Below are 24,823 nucleotides of genomic sequence, written 5' to 3' on the forward strand. Positions count from 1 at the left end.
TCCTCTGCTTCTCTTTTTATATCACAGGGATCTTATTTTAAAATTTCAAATCTTGGACTTGAGTTAAGGGATCTCCTTAACTTTCTTTGCACATGCTGAGGCACAAAGACAGCGAAGTGTGGCCATTTAAAAAGCTAATAAACAAAGCAACCTCAGTGCTGCAGTTACCTGGAGCCTCCCACAGCGCTCCTAAGGCCAACTCTCCCAGCGCAGGACTGGAAAAGACCCAGGACTTTTCATGCCTGGGACTGATATGTCAGAGTGATTGCAGAACCCAAAGGACAAGGCCGGAGTCACCAAGAGATGACAAAAGGGAAGCTCAGACAAGCTCACCTTCTGGAAATACTACCTGCAGCTCTTTTACATACTGCTCTTCAGATACCAAATAGGAACTCTTGCCATATTCCATTTTCCCCTTTGACTTTGGCCTCTAATAGATGTGTACCCTGAACCCAGTGAAGGTATTTTGAATCAACCAGAAGCTTTAGGCATCTCCTGCAGTCTCTGCCCAGCTTGGCCTTGTCTGGCCCCTGTATCCTGAGGCCTTCAAGGGCAAGGGCAGGACTGACCCTGAATTAGGCAGAGACAGCTGTACAGTCAAGGTGGATAACTTGGGCCTGTACCACAGGAAGAACTGAAGGTAACCTGAGAATTCCAATTAGGCTTAAACTAATGAGCTGGAAACTTCGGGGAAATCACTGTGGGCAATGAGGGGAGCGTGTGATCATCTTTGTTTTAATTAGTACTGGAAAGACTTGTGGTCCAGCAGGTAGCTGGAGGAAGGATAGTGTCCAGAGGGAGCAAAGCTTGTGAGAACATCAATAGGGGAATTCCTCTGGTAGCTGGGATGGGAGCTGCTGAACAAACCTGGACCCCTTTAAGTGAGGAGGAAGAAAGAGCCTATGGGGGGAAAGGCGAGCTTGAATGAACCCTGGTATATCCCTTTCCCAGCTGGAGTCTGAGATTCAATAAAAGGGGGGCGACCCTTTGAGGAACCCTGTTGTCCATAGGGGCCTGCACCATGCTTGGGACTGGTCTTGGCAACCATCTCTTAGGCGCCTCTGTTGCTCAAAAAGGTAAAGGGAGAAAAACCACCTGCTGCTGTATAATCTATACAGACTATAGATTTATAGATGGCCCCACCCTTTGGCCACACGCGGGTCATTGGGGGCACGTAGGAAGCAAGGAGAAAAGCGAAATATGGGTTCGTAGATGCCATGTATCCTAGGGCAGAAATTTCCTCACTCTGGAAGCCTGATGATCTTGGGGGCATTGGGTCTGTGGGATCAAGTTGACAGTTGACCACCCTTCCCTCCCCATTGAGGGCTCATTTGGGAAAAAAAACAAACCAAACCAAACAGTGTGGTCTTGGAACCTTGTCTCTCTCCCCAGGGCCCACCCCCCGCCACAGCGCTCGGCGCGGGGTGTGCGTGTGCAGCATTTTGGAGAGAGGTGCTGAGTTAGTCGGGACTGGGTGCGCTCTACCCTGCAGGTTGGGGTGGTCAGAGGCACGTGTCGGTCCACCGCGAAGGGGCCTGTCTGCCTTTGCCCAGCTCCAAGCTCAGGCGAGCCAGCGCGCTGAGCCTCCTCCCCTCCCGCTTCGGGCGGCCTGAGCCCGCGCCCGCTCCAGTTGCTGCAGCTGCCACTGCTGGCGGCTGCGGGGAGCGCGGGGCGCGCGCCGAAGAGGATCGGGCAGCGAGGACGGTGACGAGGAGGAGCCCGGAGGAGGCAAGAAGGAAGAACAAGCGGAGGCCGAGGAGGCTCAGCGGCTTGGAGACACGACTCGGGGTCCAGGGAGCATGGGCTAGCAGGAGGCGGCGGCCCGGCGCGCACAGGGGCGGCGATTGGGAGCCAAGCGCAGCCGGGGGAAGCAGGCTGGCGCAGGGGCGCCGGGGGCCGGTTCTACATTATTAACAAGGTGCCGCCTAATAAGCCAAGAGCGGCTCGTTAGCGGCGCGGGAGACGTGCGGGGAGGGGGTTCCCGGCCGCAGCGCAGCGCACACGCTTGGCGCACGGCGGGCGGCGCGGCGCCTAGGGCACCCGGGCCTGCGCGCAGAGCCCGGGCGGGCCCCGGGGCGGCGCAGACCCCGGGCGCGGGCGGCCCGCGGCGCCCCCTGGCTCTGGGCGCTCGGGCCAGCGCAGCCCCGGGCAAGCGGGGCGCGGGCCGGGGAGGGGGAGCCGCCCGCGCGCTCCATCCCCTCCCCCCGGGCGGGCCGGCGGCGGGGGAGGGCGGGCGCGGCGGCTGGCTGTATATATCTCCGCGCACCCCGCCAGGTCGCGCACAGCGCCCCGAGCCCAGGCGCTTCCCCGCCCCCCTCCCCGCGCTCGGCGGCGGCGGCGGTAGCAATAGCAGCAACATGGCTGTTGATGGGTGTTCGGGGTGGCGCTGGCGGCGGGAGGAGCTCCCCCGAGCCCCTGCGCCGGCCGCCCGTTGCTAGCTATGGCAAATGGTGGCGGCGGCGGCAGCAGCAGCGGCGGCGGCGGCGGCGGAGGCAGCGGTCTTAGAATGAGTAGCAATATCCACGCGAACCATCTCAGCCTAGACGCGTCCTCCTCCTCCTCCTCCTCTTCTTCCTCCTCCTCCTCTTCCTCCTCGTCCTCGGTCCACGAGCCCAAGATGGATGCGCTCATCATCCCGGTGACCATGGAGGTGCCGTGCGACAGCCGGGGCCAACGCATGTGGTGGGCTTTCCTGGCCTCCTCCATGGTGACTTTCTTCGGTGGCCTCTTCATCATCTTGCTCTGGCGGACGCTCAAGTACCTGTGGACCGTTTGCTGCCACTGCGGGGGCAAGACCAAGGTAAGCGTGCCCTGGGCGCCCGCCCCCTGCGCCAGCCCCGCCGGTGCTCCGCGTCCGCTGCAACCCACCTCCTCGCTCCGCAGGGCGCAGTGCCTCCCTCCAACCGTGTCTGATTTCCCTTCCTCGCCTTCGCTTCCCATATCCGTCCCTGTGCCCTCGGATCCTAGCAGCGGGCGGCATGCTGTGGGGTGAGGAGTTGTCCGCAACCGGTGCGCTCCGGGACGCGGACGCCCGGTCCCTTCCCTTGTTTATTATAGGGTTGCAGGCGGCTGCGGCCGGGGCCAGGGTGGGGGACGCGACTCTCGGGTGCAGTGGTGCGGGGTGAGGAGAGCCAGTCCGGTGGGCACCAACGAAGTGGGACTACCGGGTGCGTGTTCTGCTCCGCTCACCTGCCGCGGCGCGGCTGCTCGCGGTGGGCGAGGGGAGCACAGCTGCACTTCAGGATCCTTTTGCGGAGATAAGTTCGTGGGACCCGAAAGAAGGGAAGGTGTCTAGGCGAGGAGGAACTCTTTTGTACTAGGGAATCCCGGGGGGAGGGACATGGCCAGAGGAAGCTGGGTACTTGGAGGGGGCAGAGAAAGTTGGGGCAATCCATCCCAGAACTGGAGGCAACCCATAGGGCTGGCACTTTAGGAATGTGGTGAGGTCGCAGATCTGATGTCATCTCCCACTTCAGTCTTTAGGTAGTCTTGTAGAACATGTCCACACCCCAAGTTCTTCGGCAGCCCCTGTACTTCTGTTCCCAGGTCACGCACTTTGGGTCCCCGGAAATGCTACCAGCAGCGAAGAGCTGGAGCCCTAGGGCCACCGCCTCAGAGAGTCGCGGAGGTTGCGGTTTCACGTGGAGCCCCTTCCTGGTGCTCCAGGTGGTTTAGGCTATTCCTGGCACAGACGCCCACCAGGCTCACTACACCTTGGATGTGTGGTTGCTAAGGATGACCGCCTGGTCTGTGGCCGTCCCTAGAGGTGTCTCTCTCCACCACCTGCCACTGGCTGGAGAGAGGAGGGCTGGGGCAAAAGATAGTGTTCAATAGAAAACTGCAGAATATAAAAGAACAATGGGGAAAAGGGACAGACCTACCTTCTCTTTTGAATGACTGCCTTCCTAGATGACTTTACAACACCCCCATTTTTTGGAGGAAGAGGATGTCTAGGGGAACTGTGCAAGACACACCTTGGTCTGTAAATGTCCACACCTTTCCTAGTAAAGTTAATCCCAGGACCCCTCAAACTTCATATGGCACAGCAATTCTTAGCAATCTCTTGGCCACTAAGGACAGAAGGAGGAAAGCCAGGGGCTAGGGTGAAGGCTTGACTGTACCAACACAAGGGCGAACCCAAGCGCTGTGTCCGGTCATTAATTATACATCATGTTGGGTGCTGCTGGAGCTCAGCTGTGTTTTGTGGCAGCACATTTGTGTTTTGGAAAATACTGGTGTGTTGGAAGAAGGGAGAAAAATAAAAAGCATTCTCTTCCTTGTCTTCTCCCTTCTCTGCTGGCCTTCAGATGTTGGCTATCCAGCTTTCTTTTGATTACCTTCTGGGTGATAGAAGTCAAGGAGGAAGACCTCCCACCTTTGGAAGAAGCCCTTGGATTAAGCAAAATTCTAAGGCCAGTGCTTGAGATGCCCCTGCCTCGCTCACCCCCTAGGAACACACTCATTCACAGAGCCCTCTTAGTCACACAGTCCCTCTCCTCCACCTCCCCCGACAGACTTCAATTCTGGAATTTTTTTTTTCCTCTTTTACTGAGATTCAGCCACTGCCCTTAGGGGAATGATAGCTCATTGTTGCATACTCTACAATATTCTCCAGACAGAGTGATTTGGGTGAACTTTTTAACAACCTCCTGTTTTTCAGGAAGTGGGCAATTTTGATAGAATGAAAAACTTTCAGTGAGTCAAAATAAGATGTGGTGGTTTTGTGATCCTGGGGTTTTAAACACAGCTTCTAAAATCTTTTTACTCTTGGGAGCACGTAAATGCTACCACAGTGCCTGCCTGTCATGAAATGCTCATCAGATAGTTCATGTAAGGATTCTTTCCTAAGTGATGACCAAGCATAACTTGTGTAATTTTTCATAAGAAAATAGGGTTTGGCAATGATCATTAGAAAGGACAATCTGTAAATCTTTGGCTATATTTTGTAACCTTAGACCAGTGGAGTTCAGTAACTATAAGTAACTACAAGTTTCTATAAGGAAGCAACTTAGCACGAGATGGGTTTTGGTTGATTGAAAAGAAGTGATGCTAATATATCTCAATGTATCTTGAGTCCACTTTAAAATATGCCCAGCATCCTTTAATACCCACCCCTTGATTTATTCAATGAAACGGTATGTAGCCAGCTCATCATGTCCAATAACGGCAAGTCAGACCTTTTCTAAGCTTTATTTTGTACCCTTGAGGTCTGCATTTTTTTGTAGTCACATTCTCTGGCCCTTTCTTTGTGTTTTCCAAGTGTTTGATTGTGTTGTTGAGACTTGGTGCAGGAGAAGTATTGGACTTCACTTGAGAACAATTATTTCAGTGCTGGTTTTTCCAAGCCAACCCCGACTGCTTCCTGCAGATTCTACCCGTCCTTGGATGTGTTCACCTGCCCTCACTTTCGTCCAGGCCAGTGGTGGCTTGAGCAGAGCTGGAGTCCAGGGAAGGCAGGCCTTTTCAGTACCTGACATTCTGAGGGAGACACGTTTCAGCAGGGCACTCCAGATCACTTGCATTTGGTGTCTGGGTCTGTACCATGTTTTGGACAGTGGATGCGCTGTGTGGGGTCCCTGCCCATTACAATTTACATAGAGCCAATGACTTTATTATTTTTGAAAATGGTAAAATGTGAAATTTGTGAAAAAGAAAACAGCCACATTTTCCCACTGGGGCGGAACCATCTGGGTACTGTGCTCCTTGCTGTACCTTTTCACATTATTGTTGTTTTTTACCCTGTTGAATTTCATCAGAACTCTATTTACTTGGCAATGGCATTTTGAGGTCTAGTCCAGCTGCAGATGTAGTGAAGAGGAGCTACTATATTTTGTGGCTGCACATTAGTGTTTTGGAAAGTGCTGGCAGCCTGGATGAGGCCACAACTTTAAAGAAGTCCTTTAACCTCTCTGCCTCTCTTTCCTTGTGTGTAGAATAGGAGGGTTGGTATCTGGAGCTCTGCTGTCCTTTCCCACTCTGCGGTTCCACACGGGAAAGGGGAAGGAGCGGGGCACTATGGGTATAGTCTCTGGTCCTGCCTGTGTTTTGCAGTTCCTCAGCAATCCTTTGGGAATTCAGCCGGGGACCACTTCTGTGTCTTTAGCCCTTCCTCTGTTCATCTAGCTTGCAGTCTACTTCTGTTTAAATGTCCGGGGAAGCTGAGGCCCCCTTCCTCACGGAGCTGAGGTTTGCTCAGCGCCTGTGTGTGGCCGTTCAGTCTCACTGCTGTTCTCAGTTTGAGCTCTTGCCCTTGTGGGAGCCTGGGTTGATCAAGGAAGGTCTGCGTGTAATGAATTATTGAGGTGTTATCTCCATGGCTGTGTCTGAGAAAACGACACATTTTCTCCGTCAGGCTCTTGACTAATATAAATATCAGACCCCATTATGGCTTGGTAATTACCCAGGGTCTGGCCTGGTGCGTTCAGTCAGAGCTGCAGCTTCACTGCTTCAAAACTCTTGGTTCCAGATTGGCCCCATGTGCCTGGTCTTGTCCTCACCTAGGGATTGCTGCAGCCGATGACCTTCAGATACTCCCCTTTGATCAGCTCACTTGCGGGTGGCCTTGGAGAAGTTCTCGGGTCCCAGTCACGGGAAGCTCTGGCTGGCCTGCCCGTGTGCAGGGAGCTTGTGCTTCTCATTCCTGGCTCTCTCTGTGGAAATGCACCCTTAAGGACGTCACGGACCGCAGGCACGCAGATCCAAGTTCAATGGTGGATCTCACATCATGGGCAGGGCATCTCTGGCTGGCGATGGAGTCAAGCCTGATTTCCCCATCCTTAAAGAAGCATCATGATACTTACTTTGTAGGATTCTAATGAGGAGTGGCAGTAATGGGCACACAGCACCCGGAAAATGCCGCCACTTGAGAGGTCTCTTGTAAAGGGGGGCTACAACTTCACCAAGTGTTGAACATATTTTCTCTTTGATTTATCGAACTATGAATCTTGAAGGACACAGACTATAATAAATAGGAATTTTGAGACAGAAGGAGCCAGAGGTCTACTGTCTTGAGTCAAGCAACCCATTCAAGTCAAACTGAGACTTAGGTTGGTGGTTCTTGGCTGTTGGGAGGTGGGATGACTGGGTGGGCAACCCCAGGAAGGCTCTGTGGATGCAGACCTGGCAGGATGGTTAACGTGTTGATGGTGGGGATGTTGGGAGGCCTGGATGATATGGTGGTCCTGGAGTGATAGAGCTGGCAGAAGGGGGACCCCGTGGCATTCCACGGATGGGGGTGGTACCCTTGAGGAGGGACTAATTCTATTCTTGTTATCCCAAGTCTAGAGCTTCTAGACCTGTCCCCCCAGTGGGGGGTATAACTGTCTCCTGGCCAGGATGCTTTCTATCCAGATAAGATCTTTCTTGACCTCACAGCGTTTCCCTAAGTGTGCTCAATGGAACACTTGCCCCTGAAGTTACCTTGGGAAGAAGTCCAGCAGGCAGGGCATGGCTGAGCTCCCCTGCTGAGGGATGGGTTGGGCAAGTCCTGCTGGAAGAGAAATTGACTGAACTGTCTTCCCTCTGAGCAGCCTTGCCCAGGCATCGGGTCCGCCGTGCAGTGCCCAAGGGTCACCCTTGGACAAGGACTTCAGTGCTTTGTGCCTCAGTCTCCTCATCTCCACACTGGGAATGTGACAGAGCTCAGCCCTTTAGGGTAGGTACCGTCATTCACCTCACCATATAGCTCTCCTGGGAGGATGCCCAGGACCCAAGCTTCTCTTTGCAAGCCTTGGACCGACCCCACTTTCGGGTGCCAAAAGATTTAGCTGATTATGCACCAGGAGGAGAGTGGGAGGTACCCCAATGTTTGGCCCTGGGAGAGAGGATTCCAAGGGCAGGGTCAGTTGGGCCATTGCTGAATTTCACTGCTGTCTTCTTCCCTGCATAAGAATGTTCCTTGGTGCCTGGTAGCAGGGAGTAAGTGCTTGCTTTGGGTCAGTCTCTCTCTCTCCCTCCCTGGTGCAGGAAAAGCCTGATGCTGATGCTGCCCAAATGTCATTAATTGCAATGCCAAGACCTCTTTCCCAAAGTGGGTAGCTGGGGTGTCTGGGCTCACAGTGGCAGTGGCTGTGCTAATCTGTGAAGCACAGCAGTCAACACCACCTTCCAGGGACTTCAGAGCTGTGGAGCCCTTGGAGGGACGCCTCCATGGTTCAGGTGAAAGGGCTGTGTTGGTGCTGTGACATCGAAGTCCCTGGATGGAGACATCCTTGGGGCTCAGGCAAGATCAAGCTTCATGTGAAACATTTGAACTTCTACTGCCTTTCTGCACTGTAGGGTCAGATCAAAAGTGTCTCCCTCTTTAAAATGCTTCTTGGGTGGGTAAATCCCTAGTCCTCAGCACACAGAAGAAAACTGGGAATCCCACTGAGGCAGGGTGTCCTATTGTTCTGGATAGAAGGCCTAGGAAATGTACAGTTGGGTATCATATGTCTACTTCCAAGGCTGGAGAAAGCATCTAGTTCTGGGGCTTCTCAAACCTTAATATGCACAACCTTAATATGAGGGAGCTGTTCAAAGGGTGAATGAGGAGCTAAGGATGTAGCTCAGTGGGAGATCCCTTGCCCAGCATGCTTGAGGCCCTGGATTCAACACACACACACACACACACACACTTGCGCGCGCGCGTGCACGCACACACACACACACACACACACACACAGAGCAGAGTGATTCGCAAGGTCCAGGGTAAGGGCTTGAGATTCTGCATTTGTGGCAGGATACATGCTGTACTGGTGCTGTGTGGGCACACTGTGAGTAGTGAGGATCTGGTACATTCCTCTCTAGCCAGCCCGTCCCTGAAGATGTGCTTATTGTGAAATATGGAATTTCCCAGCTCTTCAGTGGCATGAAGGGACAAGAAGAGAAAGGTTGACTGTGCTAGACAGCCAGGGTGAAAAAAAGCTCAGGCCTTTTGAAGGAGCTGCGGTAGGCTGGGCACTCATTGCCAAAGCTGATTGTTGGAGTGCCCATGCCCAAGGCGCCCATGGATGTGGTGGATTTGGGCTTGGACTGCGGTGGCCAGAACAGCGTTCTGGAGCATATAGGGTGTGGTCTGTGTGTTGCCCATCCATGTGTGGGCTCTCCCTCATGCCAGTTGGTCACACTGCGAGGGGTGTGGCTTTCCAAAGTGGCAACTTAGCCAAACCATGGTCTTGCAAAATTAAAGGCTAGTGGGGTAGCCAGGGCTGCATGGTGCTCATGCTCCAGGGAGCCAGCTGGTGGCCACTTCCTCTGGAGCGTTTTGAAGTCAGCAAAACTGTCAGCCTGATTTTCCACAGGGACCCGGGTGGGCGTCTTCCCAAATGGAGGGTTCAGCTTCAAAGGCACCTGACCACTGAGTGCATGGGGGTGACAGGCGGCCGCACACTGTGAGGTCCCCTTTGCACTTCTCAAGGATTCCAGCAGACCACAGTGTCAGTGACTTCTTTTCTTGCCATAGCACGGTTTTTCACAAGTCATCCTGTCAGGAACTTTTTTCTTGAGATGTGATTTTTATGTTGTTCCGTGGTCTAAGGGGAGAAGCCGGGATAAGTTTTATCTATGAACATGGTCCCCAGCCAGAGTAGGTCCTCAAATAAGTCTGGTTGTCATTATTGTTGTTGTTATTGTTATTATTATTGTTGTTGTTTTGACTTTTATTGAATGTTAAGTTCCTACTGTGTGCCAGGAATTGAGCTAGGTGCTAGGGAAAGAGTCACAAAGACCCAGTTCTGACTATGTGCTCCTTTGGACCCTGACTTGACAGTGAGCAGGGATAAAACTAGTTATCTTCTCATGGGGTATGGACACATGTGACAGCCCAAGGACAGGAACCAAGTCTTATAAATACATCCCACACAGATGTTGGGAACCTCATTCTGGTGGGACTGTGGTGGGTAACTGGCTGGATGGTATGCAGAGTCTCTGGGTGAAAGGGACGGCTTGGTTTAGTGACGGCATAATGCTTGAGTCATTCCTAGATTTTAATGATTTGTGTCACCCCTGTGTCCCTGTGGACCAATGGGCGACAGATTTCATTCACTCGGGCTCTCGCTTGTAGGGTGGGTGAATTAGGTAAGGACCGGAAGGACAGTTTCAAAAGAAGGGCTGCTTTAAGATGGAACTCGCTTTGGGTTTGGCATTATTTGGTAATTGTCTTTGGGACATTATATCTAATTGCCAATTTGGAAATGTAATTGGCACTCCAGGGCCAGAATGGATATACTTAATGTCGTCAGGCTGAGCCTGGGCATCATCTCTGCGTACGATCTCATTACCTGTATGACTAATGCTTCTTTACGTGGCCAACGCTGAAATTACTTAAAACATCTTGCTTTCCTGCTAGTCTTTTTTTTTTTTGCTGGGGTTCATGCATGTAGGCAGGCTCTCCAGCACTGAGCCCTACCCGAGTCCTACTTCCTACTCTTTATGCTATTTCATTGGCCTCTCTCCCAGGTTTTTTTTTTGGGGACCCAGATCCAACAGAAAAGCCTGTATTCCTTCTCCCCTTCCTTCCATCTCCTCTTCTTTTCCTTTGCTTTCTTCTTCCTAAGTAGTTCTTATTCCTGAGGCCTCCTGTGGAATCCTGGTGTCGTACAGTTTTGTTTTCTAGCCCAACATGGAGGAATATTTCCATCTGGGTAAGAAGTGATTAAAGGAAATCCTGCATAATTTTCCCCATTATCAGAATTTACTTTTACTTGAGGAGGGAGGCTATTTTTTTTTTCTTTCTTAAAGAAAAGCAGAATTTTGAACTTGTGACTTGAAGGGCAGTTTTTTTCTGTGTGTTCCCTGCTCGTGTCTGGGACCATGACATTTTTATGGCAAGATTTCTAGCAATCCTCTTCCCAGGGTCCCTTTGACTGTAGAAAGCTGTTCATCCTAGCAGATCTGCCTCCTTGCACATCTTTGGAAGGTAGGTTAGCTGCTGGTTACTGGGATGCCACACAGGGTCTTCAGGTTAAGAGTTGAAGTTCAGTATTCATCTTATTTTCCTGTTTCATGTCTTCGTCCTTCTTAGAGACTTGGCAATGCTCTCTCCTTGTCTTTGGGAGTGAACTTGGGAGTTGGGGGCGGGGTCAGGGTAGCAATGGAGAATGACTTCTGTGGGTTGGGGGCTTTAAGTTTGTAGGTCAGTGGAGCACTAACGGAATGGTGTAACAAGTTCAGGGACACATGGGGCTATGAAGCATGGTGATGGGAGGGAGCTTGGAGGCCCAGGGTCTTACTTCCTCCCCAGTACTGGGAGTCCCCCTGCTCCACCAGCAGAGGGGACTGGAATGTTTGTGATCTTCTGAAGCCACCATCTCACTGGGGACAAACCCACCTTAGAATGAACTTGGAAAGACCTCTTTCCTTTCTCTTTGCTTCTGGTCTGTCTCTGGGACACACAGAATGAGTCTTGGTGGATGACAGATTTCAAACTCTGAATCCAGGCCAGAAAGATGCTGGGCTACATGGTGTGGAGATGTTGGTGATGTTGTTCAGATGCAGGATGACCTTGACCTGTGTAACTCCCATGCAGGACACATTTCCTCTCTGATAGCTCCTGGGTTTCCCTCTTGCTCTGGGATGGTGAGATTTCCCCATCCCTCAAAGTTTGGAAAATTGTCTCTTCTGATGTTTGAGTGCTGAAGCTTGCTCTCTGAGATCCCTTCCATCTTGTTGGAAGCTGCAGATGGAGGGTTCCAGCTGTCCTTGGGCGATCAGCCCAGGTCCCATATTTCTATCGTTTACCCTCCTTTGCAGTTTAGCCTCGGCGGGTGTGTGTGGGGGGGCAGGTCAAGAATCCAGATGTGCATCCTTTGTAAGAAGCTGGAGTTGCACTCTGCTCTCTATGTGTTGGCTCTTTTGAACCCACAGGAGAGAGAGCAGACAGTGATCTTGAACCTCTTTTGGCCTCATTTGAAATGAGCTGCTCCTTGGAACTGAAGGTTGGCCGTTTCCAGCTTTTATCTGTCTCCTCTCTCCTTGGGCTTCTGCGTGCTGCTCCGGCCATCCTCCCTATTTTGCTAAACAGAAAGAAACCAGAAAAGAAAGCAAAACCTGCAGGAGGAGAAGGTGAGGCAGAGCAGGGGGTGGAGGGAGGTGGTCACACAAGAAAAATGCAGCTTCTCTTCTGGGAGCTAGAGGTTGGATAAATATATAATTTGCATGGGTTTTGTTTTTAGTCTCTTTACCTTTATCTTAATGACTAAATCACGTTAGATAAGTTCATTTTCAAGGAGTGAAGATTTAAATAAACACCAGTGGTGTTTCACTTGGTTTCACTTTGAAAAAAATTTAACTTTTCAAAGGAGAAGTTCTAATTAACTGGTAGCATGGGCCTGCATGACCTCGTGACACTGACCTTAACAGCCATAGGGCTTATGGGACCTTTATGTGATTGTTATAGGAGTAGTGGGAGCTTTCAGCTCCTCTTTGGGAGAAGTGGCTGTGTTGATCTCATTTTTCCTTTATGTGGCTTTGGAAGGGGGATCTTTTGTGTCTCTGGAAGGAGAAAATGTAGGCATCGGAGACGTCTGATGGAGAACTCAGAGAGGAGGGTTCTGAGCCCTGGAGGAATGATTTGCAAGAGGAAAGGGCATATCCAACTGCTGGGGATTTTTATGCCCACCATTAACTGGCCACAGCTTTACATATTGTTTTTCCCCTCTGTGTACCTGGGAGCACTTTTCTTCCAGAGCTTAGAGGAATTGTGTTAGTTGCTCATAAATTATGGTCTTTTCTTTTGTGGATCAAGGCAGCCACAGGCGATCAGGTGATAGATTCTTGAAGAGTCTAGTTTTGGTGTCTCCAGCTGAACCCACAAGAGAACTCAATGTTTTGCTTCAGTCTTAAAAAATAAATCCATTTCTTAAGTTCATTTGCTAGCTATTTTCCCACAAGATTTACTTTTCAATTTCAATATTTTATATTTTCAGTCTTAATTCTGGTGTACTCCTTAATTCTGAGGGTACTCCTTAATTCTGACTATACTCCTTATTCTGAGAGCACTTACTGTATGTTCCTTGTAAAAAAATGCAGGCCATGCAGAGGCATTAAAAACAAAAAAACAACAACAAAAACCCCTACACCAAACACTGGACACTTGTTTGGATGGCTACTATCAAAAACTGGAACTGGTATGCACTGTTGGTGGGAATGCAAAATGGTACAGACTCTATGGAAAGAAGTAGGAAGGTTTTTTAAAAAATTAAAAATCGAATTATAATCTGATCCAGCAATTCCACTTCTGCCCATCTATCCAAAATACAAACAAACAAACAAACAACAAAAAACCCCAGACATTCAGATGATATTTGTGCACTCATTTCATAGTGGCATTGTTTACAGAAGCCAAAGGTGGGAGCCACCTGAGTGTCCATCAGAGATCAGTGGATAAACAAAATACAGCATCTGTGTACTCTAGGATGTTATTCGACTTTAAGAAAGAATGAAATTCGGACGCATGGTGTAACGTGGATGAACCCCAAGGACATTAGGCTGAGTGAAATAAGCCAGACAGAGGAGGACAGATGCCCCTCATCTGGAGTACCTAGAGTGGGTAGATTCACAGAAACAGTAAGTGGAACAGTGGTTCCTGGGGCCACGGGTGGGTAATGGAAGTCGAGTTCATTTTTAAAAATGAGAATATTCTGGGGAGAGGTCACATAACCATGTGAATATATTTAACACGACTAAACTATAAACTGACAAATGATTAAAAGGGTAGAATTTTATGTTTCATATATTTTACTACAATTAAGTTTTTGTTCTGAAAGAAAAAAAAAGAATTATCCCGATTCTCCCTTCCTGCAGATGACCTCTTCGGACCCGTTTCCTCCCCTGCCACATTCTTCACTGGGCTGCTCCTGTTTCTTTGGTGAGCAGGTTGACATTCTTCCTTTCCATAAAGGACCCCTTGAGGGGGTCACCAGGCTGGTCTTGTTGGTGTACCATGCTGACAATCAGCCCTCTTTCTGCCCATGGAATCTCTTATTAGCATCTGTTCTTATTTATTTTTATTTTTATTATTACTACTACTATTATTTTTCACAGTTCTGGGGATAGAACTCAAGGTCTTATACATGCTAAACAAGGTCTCCGTCCCTGAGTTACATCCCTAACCTGCACCTGCTCTTAGAGTGAAGTTAAGGGACTGTCAGATGTTTGATTTTGCCATATGATAGAGCAAAATAGTTGCTGTGGTGTCTGAGACAAGTCATTATCTTACAGCCTCAATTTTTCATATGTAGAATATTCTTCAATTTAATGATTTCAATCTAAAGCCATTACCCAAATCAGATTTCAAAGTTGCATTTTTATCTTTAAACATCCAAAGATTGAGTTATTCAAAGCACTGGACCCAGGGAGCAGATTTTGTTCTACTATAAATTATAAGAGTGGAATTTGATTGATATGTCCCCAAAACTTCACTATTGACTTTGATGAGGTGACATATATTTAAGAATTACAAGCTGAGGACTGAGGCCCCAATGGAAATACCATTCAAACTATCATTAAAAAGAAAAGAAACCGCAGAAATAAGTTTTTATGACTCTGCTGTTACTTCTAATGACATAGTCTCACCACTGCTGAAGTTTTAATTTTAATTTTTGGTGTAGGGATAAAGGTTGAAGACATCTCAGATGAGGGACTATAAATAGGACATGATGATAGGTTGGCTTTGTGAGGTTGGTGTGGAAAGAAACATCTGATTAAAGAGAAGGCCATTCAAACCAACTTCCTTTGATGCTTTCTCCCTAAACTTACCCCAAAAGGCAGTGCAGGATGCAGAATGTTCAACTCAGCCCTGTTCCCTGGGTGCAGCCCAGATGCTGAAAAGAGGGCTAAGGTTACTGCAGGTTCTGTAGCACAGGAGCATCTGGGCTGGTGTGGTAGTATATGCCTGTAATCCTAGCCACTTGGGGGGCTGAGGCAGGAGGATGACGAGTTTGAGGCCAGCCTCCCCAACTTAGCAAGGCCCTGTCTTAAAATGAAATATACAAAGGACTGGGGATGTGACTCAGTGGTAAAGTGCCTCTGGGTTCAGTCCCCAGTATTGAAAAAATAGTATATTTGAAAAATAGTATATTTGAAACACTTAGTGAGATCCGAAATAAAATTCCCCTAAACTATAAGCAGCCAGCCCATGAAAACTTTCTGGAATAACTCCTGGGTATATAATATCCCTTTGATTAGGCTACCAGGGCCACCAGTTAAATTTTAACTTGTCATAGATAAATTATGTTAGCATTTCATAGACCCATAGAGTACCAAGTAGCTTTTGGGTGTTATTAAGCAAATTGGTGATTGTGTAGGACTCAGTGCAGTCCAGAACTTTAGAATCTCTGCCTTGTTGCTTAGCCCTTACTGGGGAGTGCAAACACCCTCCAGGTATTTATTACAAAATAAACTAAACATTTAGACAGTAGGGATTGCAACTGCAGAAACAAATGCTTGATTTATGGGACTGAGCCAGAAATGACAGATTTTTAAAACTCTGGGAACCTTTTCATTTTCCAGTGACAGGCCGTGCAAGTGTTATGTTTTTAATCGATCCCTTCTTTAAATCAGGAGCTGAAATGTTATCATGCAAATCTCTCCTGAGTTGCATGGAAACTAATAAAATCACGAAGGTTTCTATTTGTACTCCACGAACACAGACTGTAATGAAACCGAAACAGCCATCTCCAGGGATGAGGCTATTTAAATGCCAGGCAGGGCTTGAAGAGGATTTTAATGGTGGAAACAGAATCCAGCCAGTGAGCAATCCCATTCTGTCTTCGCAACCTCACTGGTGCCTGTTCACCTGTGTGCTCTTTACTTCCTGCCTTCCCAGGGAATCCATTCAAAACAAGACCCTCCAGTCTCCAGTATGCCCGCTCTCTCTCCTCTCTCTCTCCTCTCTCTCTCTCTCTCTCTCTCTCTCTCTCTCTCTCTCTCTCTCTCTCTCTCTCTCTCTCTCTCTCGCTTTGGAGCACAGCAGTTGATTCCAGAACATTCCCTCACAGCCTCTCAGGTCTGGCATTTATCTCCAGAATTACTGCTGCAGTAACGGACTCTTTTGAGAGGTTAGTGAGCATTAAACATTGTTTTAAGCTCCTTAGGATGACTCTGTTGTTTGCTCCTCAGAACAATCCTATGATGTAGGCTATTTTATAATTGGCATCTTACAGATTAGAAAATGGAAGCATAAGCAACAAAACTTTTTTTTCTTTTGCATAGAAACCCAGGGGCTTACTTGGTGTCTGGTAGCTCCTAAGCTCTTTATGTGTGTTATATAATTCTCATGCCAAACCAGTGGAGCAGGTAGGAGCGTCACCCTTACTTTACAGATGAGGAAACCGAGGCAGGGAGAAGTTGCATAACTCACCCAGGATCAGAGGGGATGGGCAGGGCTGAGTTCAAATCCAGACAGGTGGGCAAAGGAGCCCAGGCCCCTGTCCCCTGCACCTTAGTTTCTCCCATAGTGGTAGATTGACTCAGTTCAACTCATCCCTGCCACCATGTAAGGCACTCTTTGATGACTCCAGAGAGGAGTCAGTGTGTTGAGACTCAAACACTACTTCTAGATGAGATGTGAGGCCTCTTGACATGTTTAGGGAATTCCATACTATCAAGACCTTCAAGATTATGTACTCTCGCTGAGCACAGTGGCACATGTGGTAATCCCAGCCATTTGGGAGACTGAGGCAAGAGGATTGGGTGTTCAAAGCTAGCCTCATCAATGGCAAGGCACTAAGGAACTCATTGATACCTTGTGTCTAAATAAAATACAAAATAGGACTGAGAATATGACTCTGTGGTCAAGTGCCCCTGAGTTTAATCCCTAGTGCCCCACCTCCCCAAAATATTATGTAGTCTCCTTAAACTCTGAGTTTTTCTTGCTGGAAAATGGGCTACACCTTTTCTGTAAAGCAGGCATTCTGTGTACAGTTGTGAATGTTGCTCACCGTACAACTCTGTAGTGAGCTATGAGAGTCACATCAGATGATGTATAATTGTCCTTTATGAACTATGGTACATGTGCCTCATTCCTGTTCTGGCAGAGGGGAGACACAGAGTAAATACTGCAGCATTATTTTCTGAGTATTATCAGTCTATTTTGAAGTTTTAGAGAAAAATGCTTTTTAGTATGAGCACGTACATAGAATCCTACTCCTAGCATGTCAAAAGAGATGTGTCTGTGGGTGTACGAGTGTAGGTGTCACACTTTCTGCTCCTCCAGGCTCTCCCGTGTGTGCACACGGGTGCACACATGCTCAGGTCTAATCATTTGGCCACAGAGTTCTTCTCTGGTGTGGAATGTGCCCCCTGTTCTGCATACTCCCTGCCCATCACTCAGCCTCAGAAGCTGTGTTAGCGAAAGAGTGGGTCCCCTATGAAGGAGAAATCAGTACAGCTATGTTCCAATGTTGGTGGGACGGAGAATTGAATCTGCACAATTAGAAGAAGGTCCTAGAACTCATTTGGTGGTTGTGGATCTTCCCTTGCCTTGGAAAGATTGATCGCCTGCCCCTCTCCACTCTGAAGCCTGGAAATACATGATCTCAATGCGGATCTCCTTCCAGATGGTTGAGCATCGTGGCCTTATGCCTGTCTGACCCCATCTGCAGAATATTTGGAAGCAGGGGCCAGTTGGTCAGGCAGCAGCTCTTTTTTTACTGAGGCTGTCCTTTTCCCAGGGATACGGGGGTAGAGCATCATTTCCCCTCTGGCAGTGCCAGCAGTCACACTGCATGGTTCCAGGGTTCCAGTCACATCCTAGTCACGCATGAGGCCCTCTGGAGTTGTGCAGTGCACAGCTGCACATCCGTATGTGGTCTTTTCTAGGCATCTAGTTGGCCTTGGAAAATTCAGAGCACATAATTTTTATTGTCAAAACCAGTAAGAGAAACCTCAAGTGCTTGGGATTCACAAAAGGAGGAATTGGCTAGAGAGACCCCGCTGGAGCTGTGAGGTTGTTCGGGCAGCCCCAGGCTGTTCCCCTCCAAGCCCGGCTCCACAACACACTGATGCCATTGCTCTGACCCCTGTGTGGCTCTTGATGTGACATAGGTCTCCCTGGCTCTGTGCTTGTTCTAAGCACAAGCCTTTGGGAAGGGCTAGTGCTTGAGCGCCAGCCTTTGGGTCCCTCTGGCCCATGGTTGGTGAATAACAGGACCCTGAGGACTTAGGCTTCTCTGTTGCCAGCTGTGCTATTTTTAGCTCCCTCCCACGCCCCTGCTGTCCCCAGGTGTTTGTCAGCAGAGCATCCTGTGCCTACATGGAAAGTGGCAGTTGAAGGCCAGACCTGCCTTGTGCAGGCCATGGCCGCCCCTCTACCAGGCTTGGTAGCCAGGTTGGCCAGGGAGGCCGTAGGGCTGTGGCCAGGATGGTTGCATAACTGGCCTTTCTGTGCTGGTTCTGGGGAGGAGGTAGAGCCTGGGAAAGCAGGTCCCCATTCCCTGCCTCTGCTAGGATGGGGTGCTGGACGGGCTCGTGGGCTGCCAAAGGCCTGTCCTGGTCAGGAGCTGCTGCTGCTCTGGATGCAGAGTGCCCCAGGCTGTGGTGACCGCCCCGTTGTTGGGAAGCATGGAGACATGGCTCAGAAAGGTCCAGATGTGGTGGAAGGCCAGGGGTGGCTCACTCCTTCCCTTGTGGTCCTCTATCAGCCAGCTCAGCTCACCTGGCTAGGAAGGCCGCCTGGTAGGCCTCTCCACTCACCCCAGTTGGCCTTCCTTTTCCTGCTCTGTCCTGGCTGGGAATTGCCCTCTGATGCTGCACCCCTGTTTTCCATGTGGACATCCTGCCTCCTCTGCAGCCGCTGCTGTGGCTGCAGCTGATGGTTTTTCTTGGTCTGTGCCTGGCAGATGGTCCTGGAGAGCGGTTGGTGAATGTGGTAACTGGTCTTCACAAAAGGCCATCATGGACCACAGCTCCTGGTATCTGTGCTCTGCCGTGGTCCCCTTTGGGTCAAGGCTGGCTCTGTAACTTGCTGATGGAAGTGATGCTGAGTGACTTCTGAGGATAGGCGAGAAAATACTTGCGACTCCCCTCTGGGTCTCTTGGAGCACTCTCTCCCGTAAGGAGTCTGTCTCGCTGCCCTGAGGCCACTGTGCTGTGAGAAGTGCAGGACCTCTCCTGGGGTGGCATGAGGTTGGGGTGCTGCACACAGGTGGGAGAGGGTGGAAGGGCAGAGACTCTAGGGAGCACAAAGGCACCAGGCATCCTGGAAGTGAGTCCTCCTGCTCCTGCTTACATGGATCAGAGATGAACCCACTGGCCAAGCCCTCCATGAGTTCCTGACTTAAAAAATCATGAACAAAATAAAATGATGGTCTTAAGTCCCTGAGTCTTAGGTGACTGCTTGTACAGCACTAGATAGAGCAGATAACTGCTGTTGGTCAGTGTCCTTCCGTAAGGTCGAGCCCTGGCCGCTCTCTGGGCTCCTCTCACCTCTCTTCCCAGCTGGTTGCCCTCAGTCACGTGGGACTGCTGTCAGTCTGTTGGACTTGTTGCTTCTGTACTCTTGGGCTGTCTTTTCTTCTTTCCTTGTGCTCCCTCGGCTCTCGCATTCACCTGACCCCTGTGTGTGCCCTGATGTGCAGGTGAAGTTGAACAATTGGGTTCTTGGCGAAAAGCCGATTGCAGTGTTGGCCAATTCCCGTAGTGTAAATGCTCCCACTGTGGTCAATTTCAGGATAACCATGCGATGTCATGGAACACAGAGGCAGGCCTTGTTAGCCACATGTTATGGATGTGGGAACTGAAACTCAGAGAAGTTCAGTCACGTTCCTGGGTAGATCACAGGCAGCAATGGGATCTGATGTGCTTGGCCTCCAAGACCACACTCTTTCCTCTGTACCGCCTGGTTCCTGTGAGGACAGCTAATATGGCTGCTGGGCTGTCCTTTCCTTTCTTCTAGGTCTGTGGTCTTTCTGTTGCCTTCCCTGAGTTGCTGCTGGCTTTTCCTTATGTTTACTACATCTAGCTGGTCACAGCCACTGATTTGTGTCTTTGACCATATTACAGTGTCTGGTCTGCCGTGTGCCCTGTGGTCGTGAAAACACTGAATCACGAGCACCTGTGAGTCCATCTGGAGACTTGACTAGCTATCAGATTAGGCCAGCAGCGGTAACAGGCAACCCCAGCGTGTCAGTGACTAGCACAGCAGTCATTTGTGTTTATATTGCTTATATAAAGCACCATGGACGGTGTGAATGTTTGGGATGGGGTGAGAGTTTGTTCCATGCAGGCATCTAGGGCCCTGGCTCCTAATACAAAAGGACCTGAAATCTTCTAGGGAGCCCTAAAGGTCTCTCTTGGGTCTCCTGCTTCTGTTTGGTGGCTGGGGAATAATCCTGAAGGGTAGTTTTTTTGTAGGGAAGGTTCTGTAAGTCATTCTCATCATTTCTGTCCACGTAGTCCATGGGCCAGAACTCAAGTCACATGTCACATGGTGCCTTAACTGCAGGGAATCCTGGGAAATGTAGTGGTACATCAGGAGGAGCTTGAAGTGGGTTTGGAGAACACTCAGTCTGCACAAAGGACTCTGGAGTTCCAGGCTGAGACCTTCTGTTGTCCATAGCTGGTTCTGCCGTAACTCACTAGCACTGTGACCCAGTAAAAAAAACTGGATGTTCACTGGTATCTGCTAGTGTCAGACATGGTGGAAGCCCTTTATTAGCTTTATCTCCTTTAATCCTCTCACCAAACCTATGGCGTAGATCTTACTACTGTTACGTCCATTTTACAGATGAGCAGACTGAGGCTTACGATGGCTATCAGTTGTTCAAGAGGTGTCATCACTAAGTGGCACTACTGTCCTCAGAGCCCGGGTTTCCTGGGCTCTTATCCTCACCACTGCAGCTCTGGGATTCCCTCAGTGTTCTCTCCTGCCCCAGCTTTTAGCTTGTAAGCTGCCCTACTTTCTAAACAGCTCTAGGAACAAAGGAACCAAGGGGCTTCAACCATCTCCTCTCTCCACATTCCGAAGAGAACGAAGGCATCCTGTGTGGGGTGACATGGCTGCTCCTCCTCCACCATGGTAAAGGAGTTCATTGGCAGCCATTGCCCGGGCTGCCCTTTGGAGTGGAAGGTGTCCTCTGCTGCCCAGCCCTCTCCGGCTTGGACTGTTACCTTGAGTGGCTCTTCACCTGGAATTTGAAGAGCGGAAGGGGGTTGGATGCAGAGATTCCCAGGCCCCTCGTTTTGCTCCTGTGGTGAAATGCTTCATCTTGGAGATACCACTTCATGGTAGCCCATTCCACCAGGTTCAGATACCACGTTGAAGCCCGGTGGGTTCAAGAGTTCACTGCAGGTGAGTAATGGCGTGAGTACTAAGGCTGCTTTCCAACCTCCAGTGGACCAGAACTAAACTGTCCTAATGAGCATCATTTCTCATTCCAGTAAGTTCAGTGTGGCCATCAGGAGCGTGCCCTCTGGAGCTGGTCTCCTGGGGCTTAAATCATTGTTCTGCTACTTGCTGACATGTGTGCCCTGAGCAGACTTCCCACCCGCTTCCTGCCTCAGTTGACTCCACTGGAAGCAGAGGGGATGATAGTTGCCAGTGCATGGGGTTAGCGGGAGGTTAAGAAGTACCGAGTCTTAGAGTGGCCCTTGATGTGTACCAAGTGTTAGTTATTATTGTTAATTCAGTTTGGTCACCTTTAGGAGATTATGTTTCCTAATATAGACCTTGAAAGTAACCTCCTAGGTGGTTGGTCTTCTGCTCTGGTCCACCCAGGTTTGAATAGTCGTGGTGTCCCCCTGCTGAACTGTGAGATCCCTGAAGCCTGGGACTGTGACATCCCTCTTTGCATCTATAGTGCCTGGGGATCACCAGAGTTGCCTGAAACTTTGTCCCCACCTTGAGGGCTCCCTAAAGACAGGAATCTTCTTATAGCGTTTCCTTAGCAACCTACAGCAGTGCCCAGTATCTCTAAGTAGTTTTGAAAAAGTGAATGGGTTCACCCTTCCCTGAAAAGGGAATGTCCCTTCCTGGGGACAGGCTTGGTAGTATCAATGCAGTCTTTTAAATGTTGTCTGGAGTGTCATCGCCCAGCGTTTGAAAGTCAATTTGATTTTGGATGCTGTCCAAGGTAGTTTGCAGGCAAGTTATAATGAATGTGAATCGAAGTCAACACAGGCAAGAAGCTTCTGGTCCCTCAAATGTATAATGATGAAGTATGGAATCCACAGGTTCTGGGGGCCTTGGTAAGTAATTTCCAAAGAAAAGTTCCAGAGAGTCTTTTGAGTTTTGGCAGCATTGGAATTAATGAGTAATCCCCTCCCACCCCCAAATTCAAAGAGGCAGCCCTCATTTTGAATGTTCACTTGGGTCTCTTCAATTCAGACTTGTAAACTTCATAGGCCACCTTGGAGGCAGACGAAAGCAAGTGTGAGTGCCAGCTCTCACCTTGTCCTGGCTCGGTGGCTTTGGCCAATTGACTTGAGCCGAACTCACATTCTTCATGGGTCAGCTGCGAATAGAAAATACCCACCGCAGAGTTCTCCAGGGTTCTGCGAGCATTTAGCACTGTGTCAATGCTCAGCAAATGGTACCTGTTGCAGTGAGGCTGGTTATTATTTTAGGTGCCCCTTCCCTTGGCGGCCATGGCCAGTGTCACTGAGATACGGAGGCCCCGGAGGGAGAATGGCAGCTGGAGTCCAGCAGCGAGTCCCATCGTGAGCCAACAGGAAGGTGAAGACTGTTCTTCTGGGGACTCTAAAGACGGAGGGAGAGCTTACTGGCCAGAAATACTCCTTTCCTTGCCTCTCATCACCCTTCCGCACAGCTCATGCCACTGTGGAAAGGGGAGGAAGGGAGGAGATGGAGGGAGAGGGGAGGAAGAATTTGAGAGTACCACAAGACCTCATTCCAAATGAATGGGTTGCCAGGTGCTGTGGTGCACGCCTATAATCCCAGTTCCTCGGGAGGCTGAGGCAGGAGGATCACAAGTTCAAGGCCAGCCTCAGCAACTTAGTGAGACCCTGTCTCAAAGTAAAATTTTAAAAAAGGACCGGGGATGTAGATCAATGGTAAAGTGCCCCTGGGTTCTACCTAGAGTACAAATAAACAAAAAAACATAGTAAATGAATGGGTCAGTTCTGGATGGCTTTAGTTTGCCCCCTAGTAAATTGAGGATTACGAGTGGTGATTCTGGAGGTCCCTGGTGGCTCCGACAACCCGTGTGTTTTCATAAGAATTTTGGTTTTGCTCCTGAGTGTTCTTTCTTGCAGCACCCACCTTCTACAACTGTGGATAGATGGGGACAATGGTGGAGAGGACAGACTGGCTGGAAAGGGCTAGAGGACCCAGAAGGTGCTTCTCCCTCAAGACAGGGATCTCTAAGGAGGTTTTGGCATCCAGAGGCCAGAACAGGACAGGTCTGTGCATCCTGGGGCTGCAGTGCCCACAGGGGTCAGGTGAGAGGGGAGGAGCAGAGAAACACCTTTTGGACTGTCCTGGCAAAAAAGGCTTATCCTTTCCTCACCTCCTGCCTGGGTGGCTTGTTTCCTAGTTGGCAGCATCCCCTGCTTAGGAATCCTGTCCTACTTGGATACACTGAGGCAGGCCAGTCACCTGTTTTAAGGTTGGCATAACACCGGGTATTTGTCCTCAAACTTTGTCCTCTTTGGGGGATTATGTGTTCTGAGGAACCCACAACTTCTTTCTGCACACTGAACTCCTCCAGGAAGACTTCCGGGTCTTCTTTCTTTCTCACCCCCCACCCCCTCTTATCTCAGGTTTATTCTACCACAGTTGTTCAGTTAAGCAAATATTTTGCTTGTTGGCATCTTGTCCCAGTGGGTCACGTGGCCAGGCAATGAAGAGGACTCCAAGAGTGTCAGTCACTGTGGTGTTTCCTCTGGGAGAGCCCGTGGAGGAGCTGGGGCTGGGTGAGGGACGGACGTGGGTGCTCCTTTCTCTGCTTGTGAGGTGGAAAGGACTAGGGACTGGGGGCATGGGGACCTCCGTTCAGCTCTTGCCCCTGCCACCACTGAGTCATGTAGTTTTGGGCAAGTTATCTACTCTCCTCATGTCCTAGCTTCCCTGAGATGCAGGGTGAAGCCTACGGAGAAAGTTCCACCTAACATGCAGTAGGTGGTCCACCATTGTTATGATATGATATGTCAGGGTGGGATAAAGGCATGTAGCAGGAGAAGGTGTATTTAAACGTCTCTTTGAGTTCATCTTACACCAAACATTATGTAGGGTGTGGGAGGAGACCAGCCCCCCACGAATTGGCTTCCCACACTCAGCCCGCCAGCTAGATTGTAAGCTCCTACCTGGATCCTGTAGGATCCGGCATGCTCTTGGCCATGGGCTGCTGGGGCAGGCCATTTATCTTCATTTATTTCTTTAGTACCAGTGCCCAGCACCCAGCACCCAGGCACAAGGTGAGTTTTTGCAGAATGAATGAACAAATGGACATTCAGCAGAGTCTTGCCAATGAATTGACTAAATCCCACCTCATTCACATTTCTATTTTGGACACTGAGTCTTCTTGTTGCCTGCAGCTTCTTGGGCTCTGCGGGCAGTTAATTATTTCTAGAAACCAAGGGAGATCCTTTCAGTCCCCCTTCTCCAGGTCCCAGGCTCCAAATAATGAGATGCCTGGGCACGGACAGGGCATGGGTGACCTGGGGGTGGACCTGCAAAGCTGCTTCCCCACCCCAGCCGTTTGCCAGTGGTTTGGCACAACATTCTAGAAGCATCTCATGCCCGACTTCTCCAGAAGAAAGGGTATTTTGTATGCTGCCTTGGTGTAAGTGTTGGACAGCAGTTCTCCCCAGCAGACAGCCTTCGCTTGTGCTTGGTAAAATGACAAATTGGTTCTCTTCTACCCCACCTCCTTCTTTCATTCCCCTT

The 24,823-nt window shown here is 49.8% G+C and overlaps 1 protein-coding gene across 17 annotated transcripts in view; it reads left to right on the forward strand.

Moving 5' to 3' along the window:
* The first annotated feature begins 1,443 nt into the window (after positions 1–1,443).
* Positions 1,444–24,823, forward strand: part of KCNMA1 (potassium calcium-activated channel subfamily M alpha 1) — a 710,543-nt gene continuing 687,163 nt past the window's right edge. For all 17 annotated transcript variants that reach the window (XR_013763654.1, XM_079138788.1, XM_079138796.1 and 14 more), the window contains exon 1: positions 1,444–2,800. Coding sequence is in view for 16 of the 17 variants with exons in the window: in XM_079138788.1 (XP_078994914.1) it covers positions 2,441–2,800 (360 nt within the window). In the remaining variant the exon portion in view is untranslated. The remainder of the gene's footprint in view (positions 2,801–24,823) is intronic.

The sequence above is a fragment of the Sciurus vulgaris genome (genome assembly GCF_902686455.1).
Source record: "Sciurus vulgaris genome assembly, chromosome: 4".
NCBI classification, from domain to species: domain Eukaryota; kingdom Metazoa; phylum Chordata; class Mammalia; order Rodentia; family Sciuridae; genus Sciurus; species Sciurus vulgaris.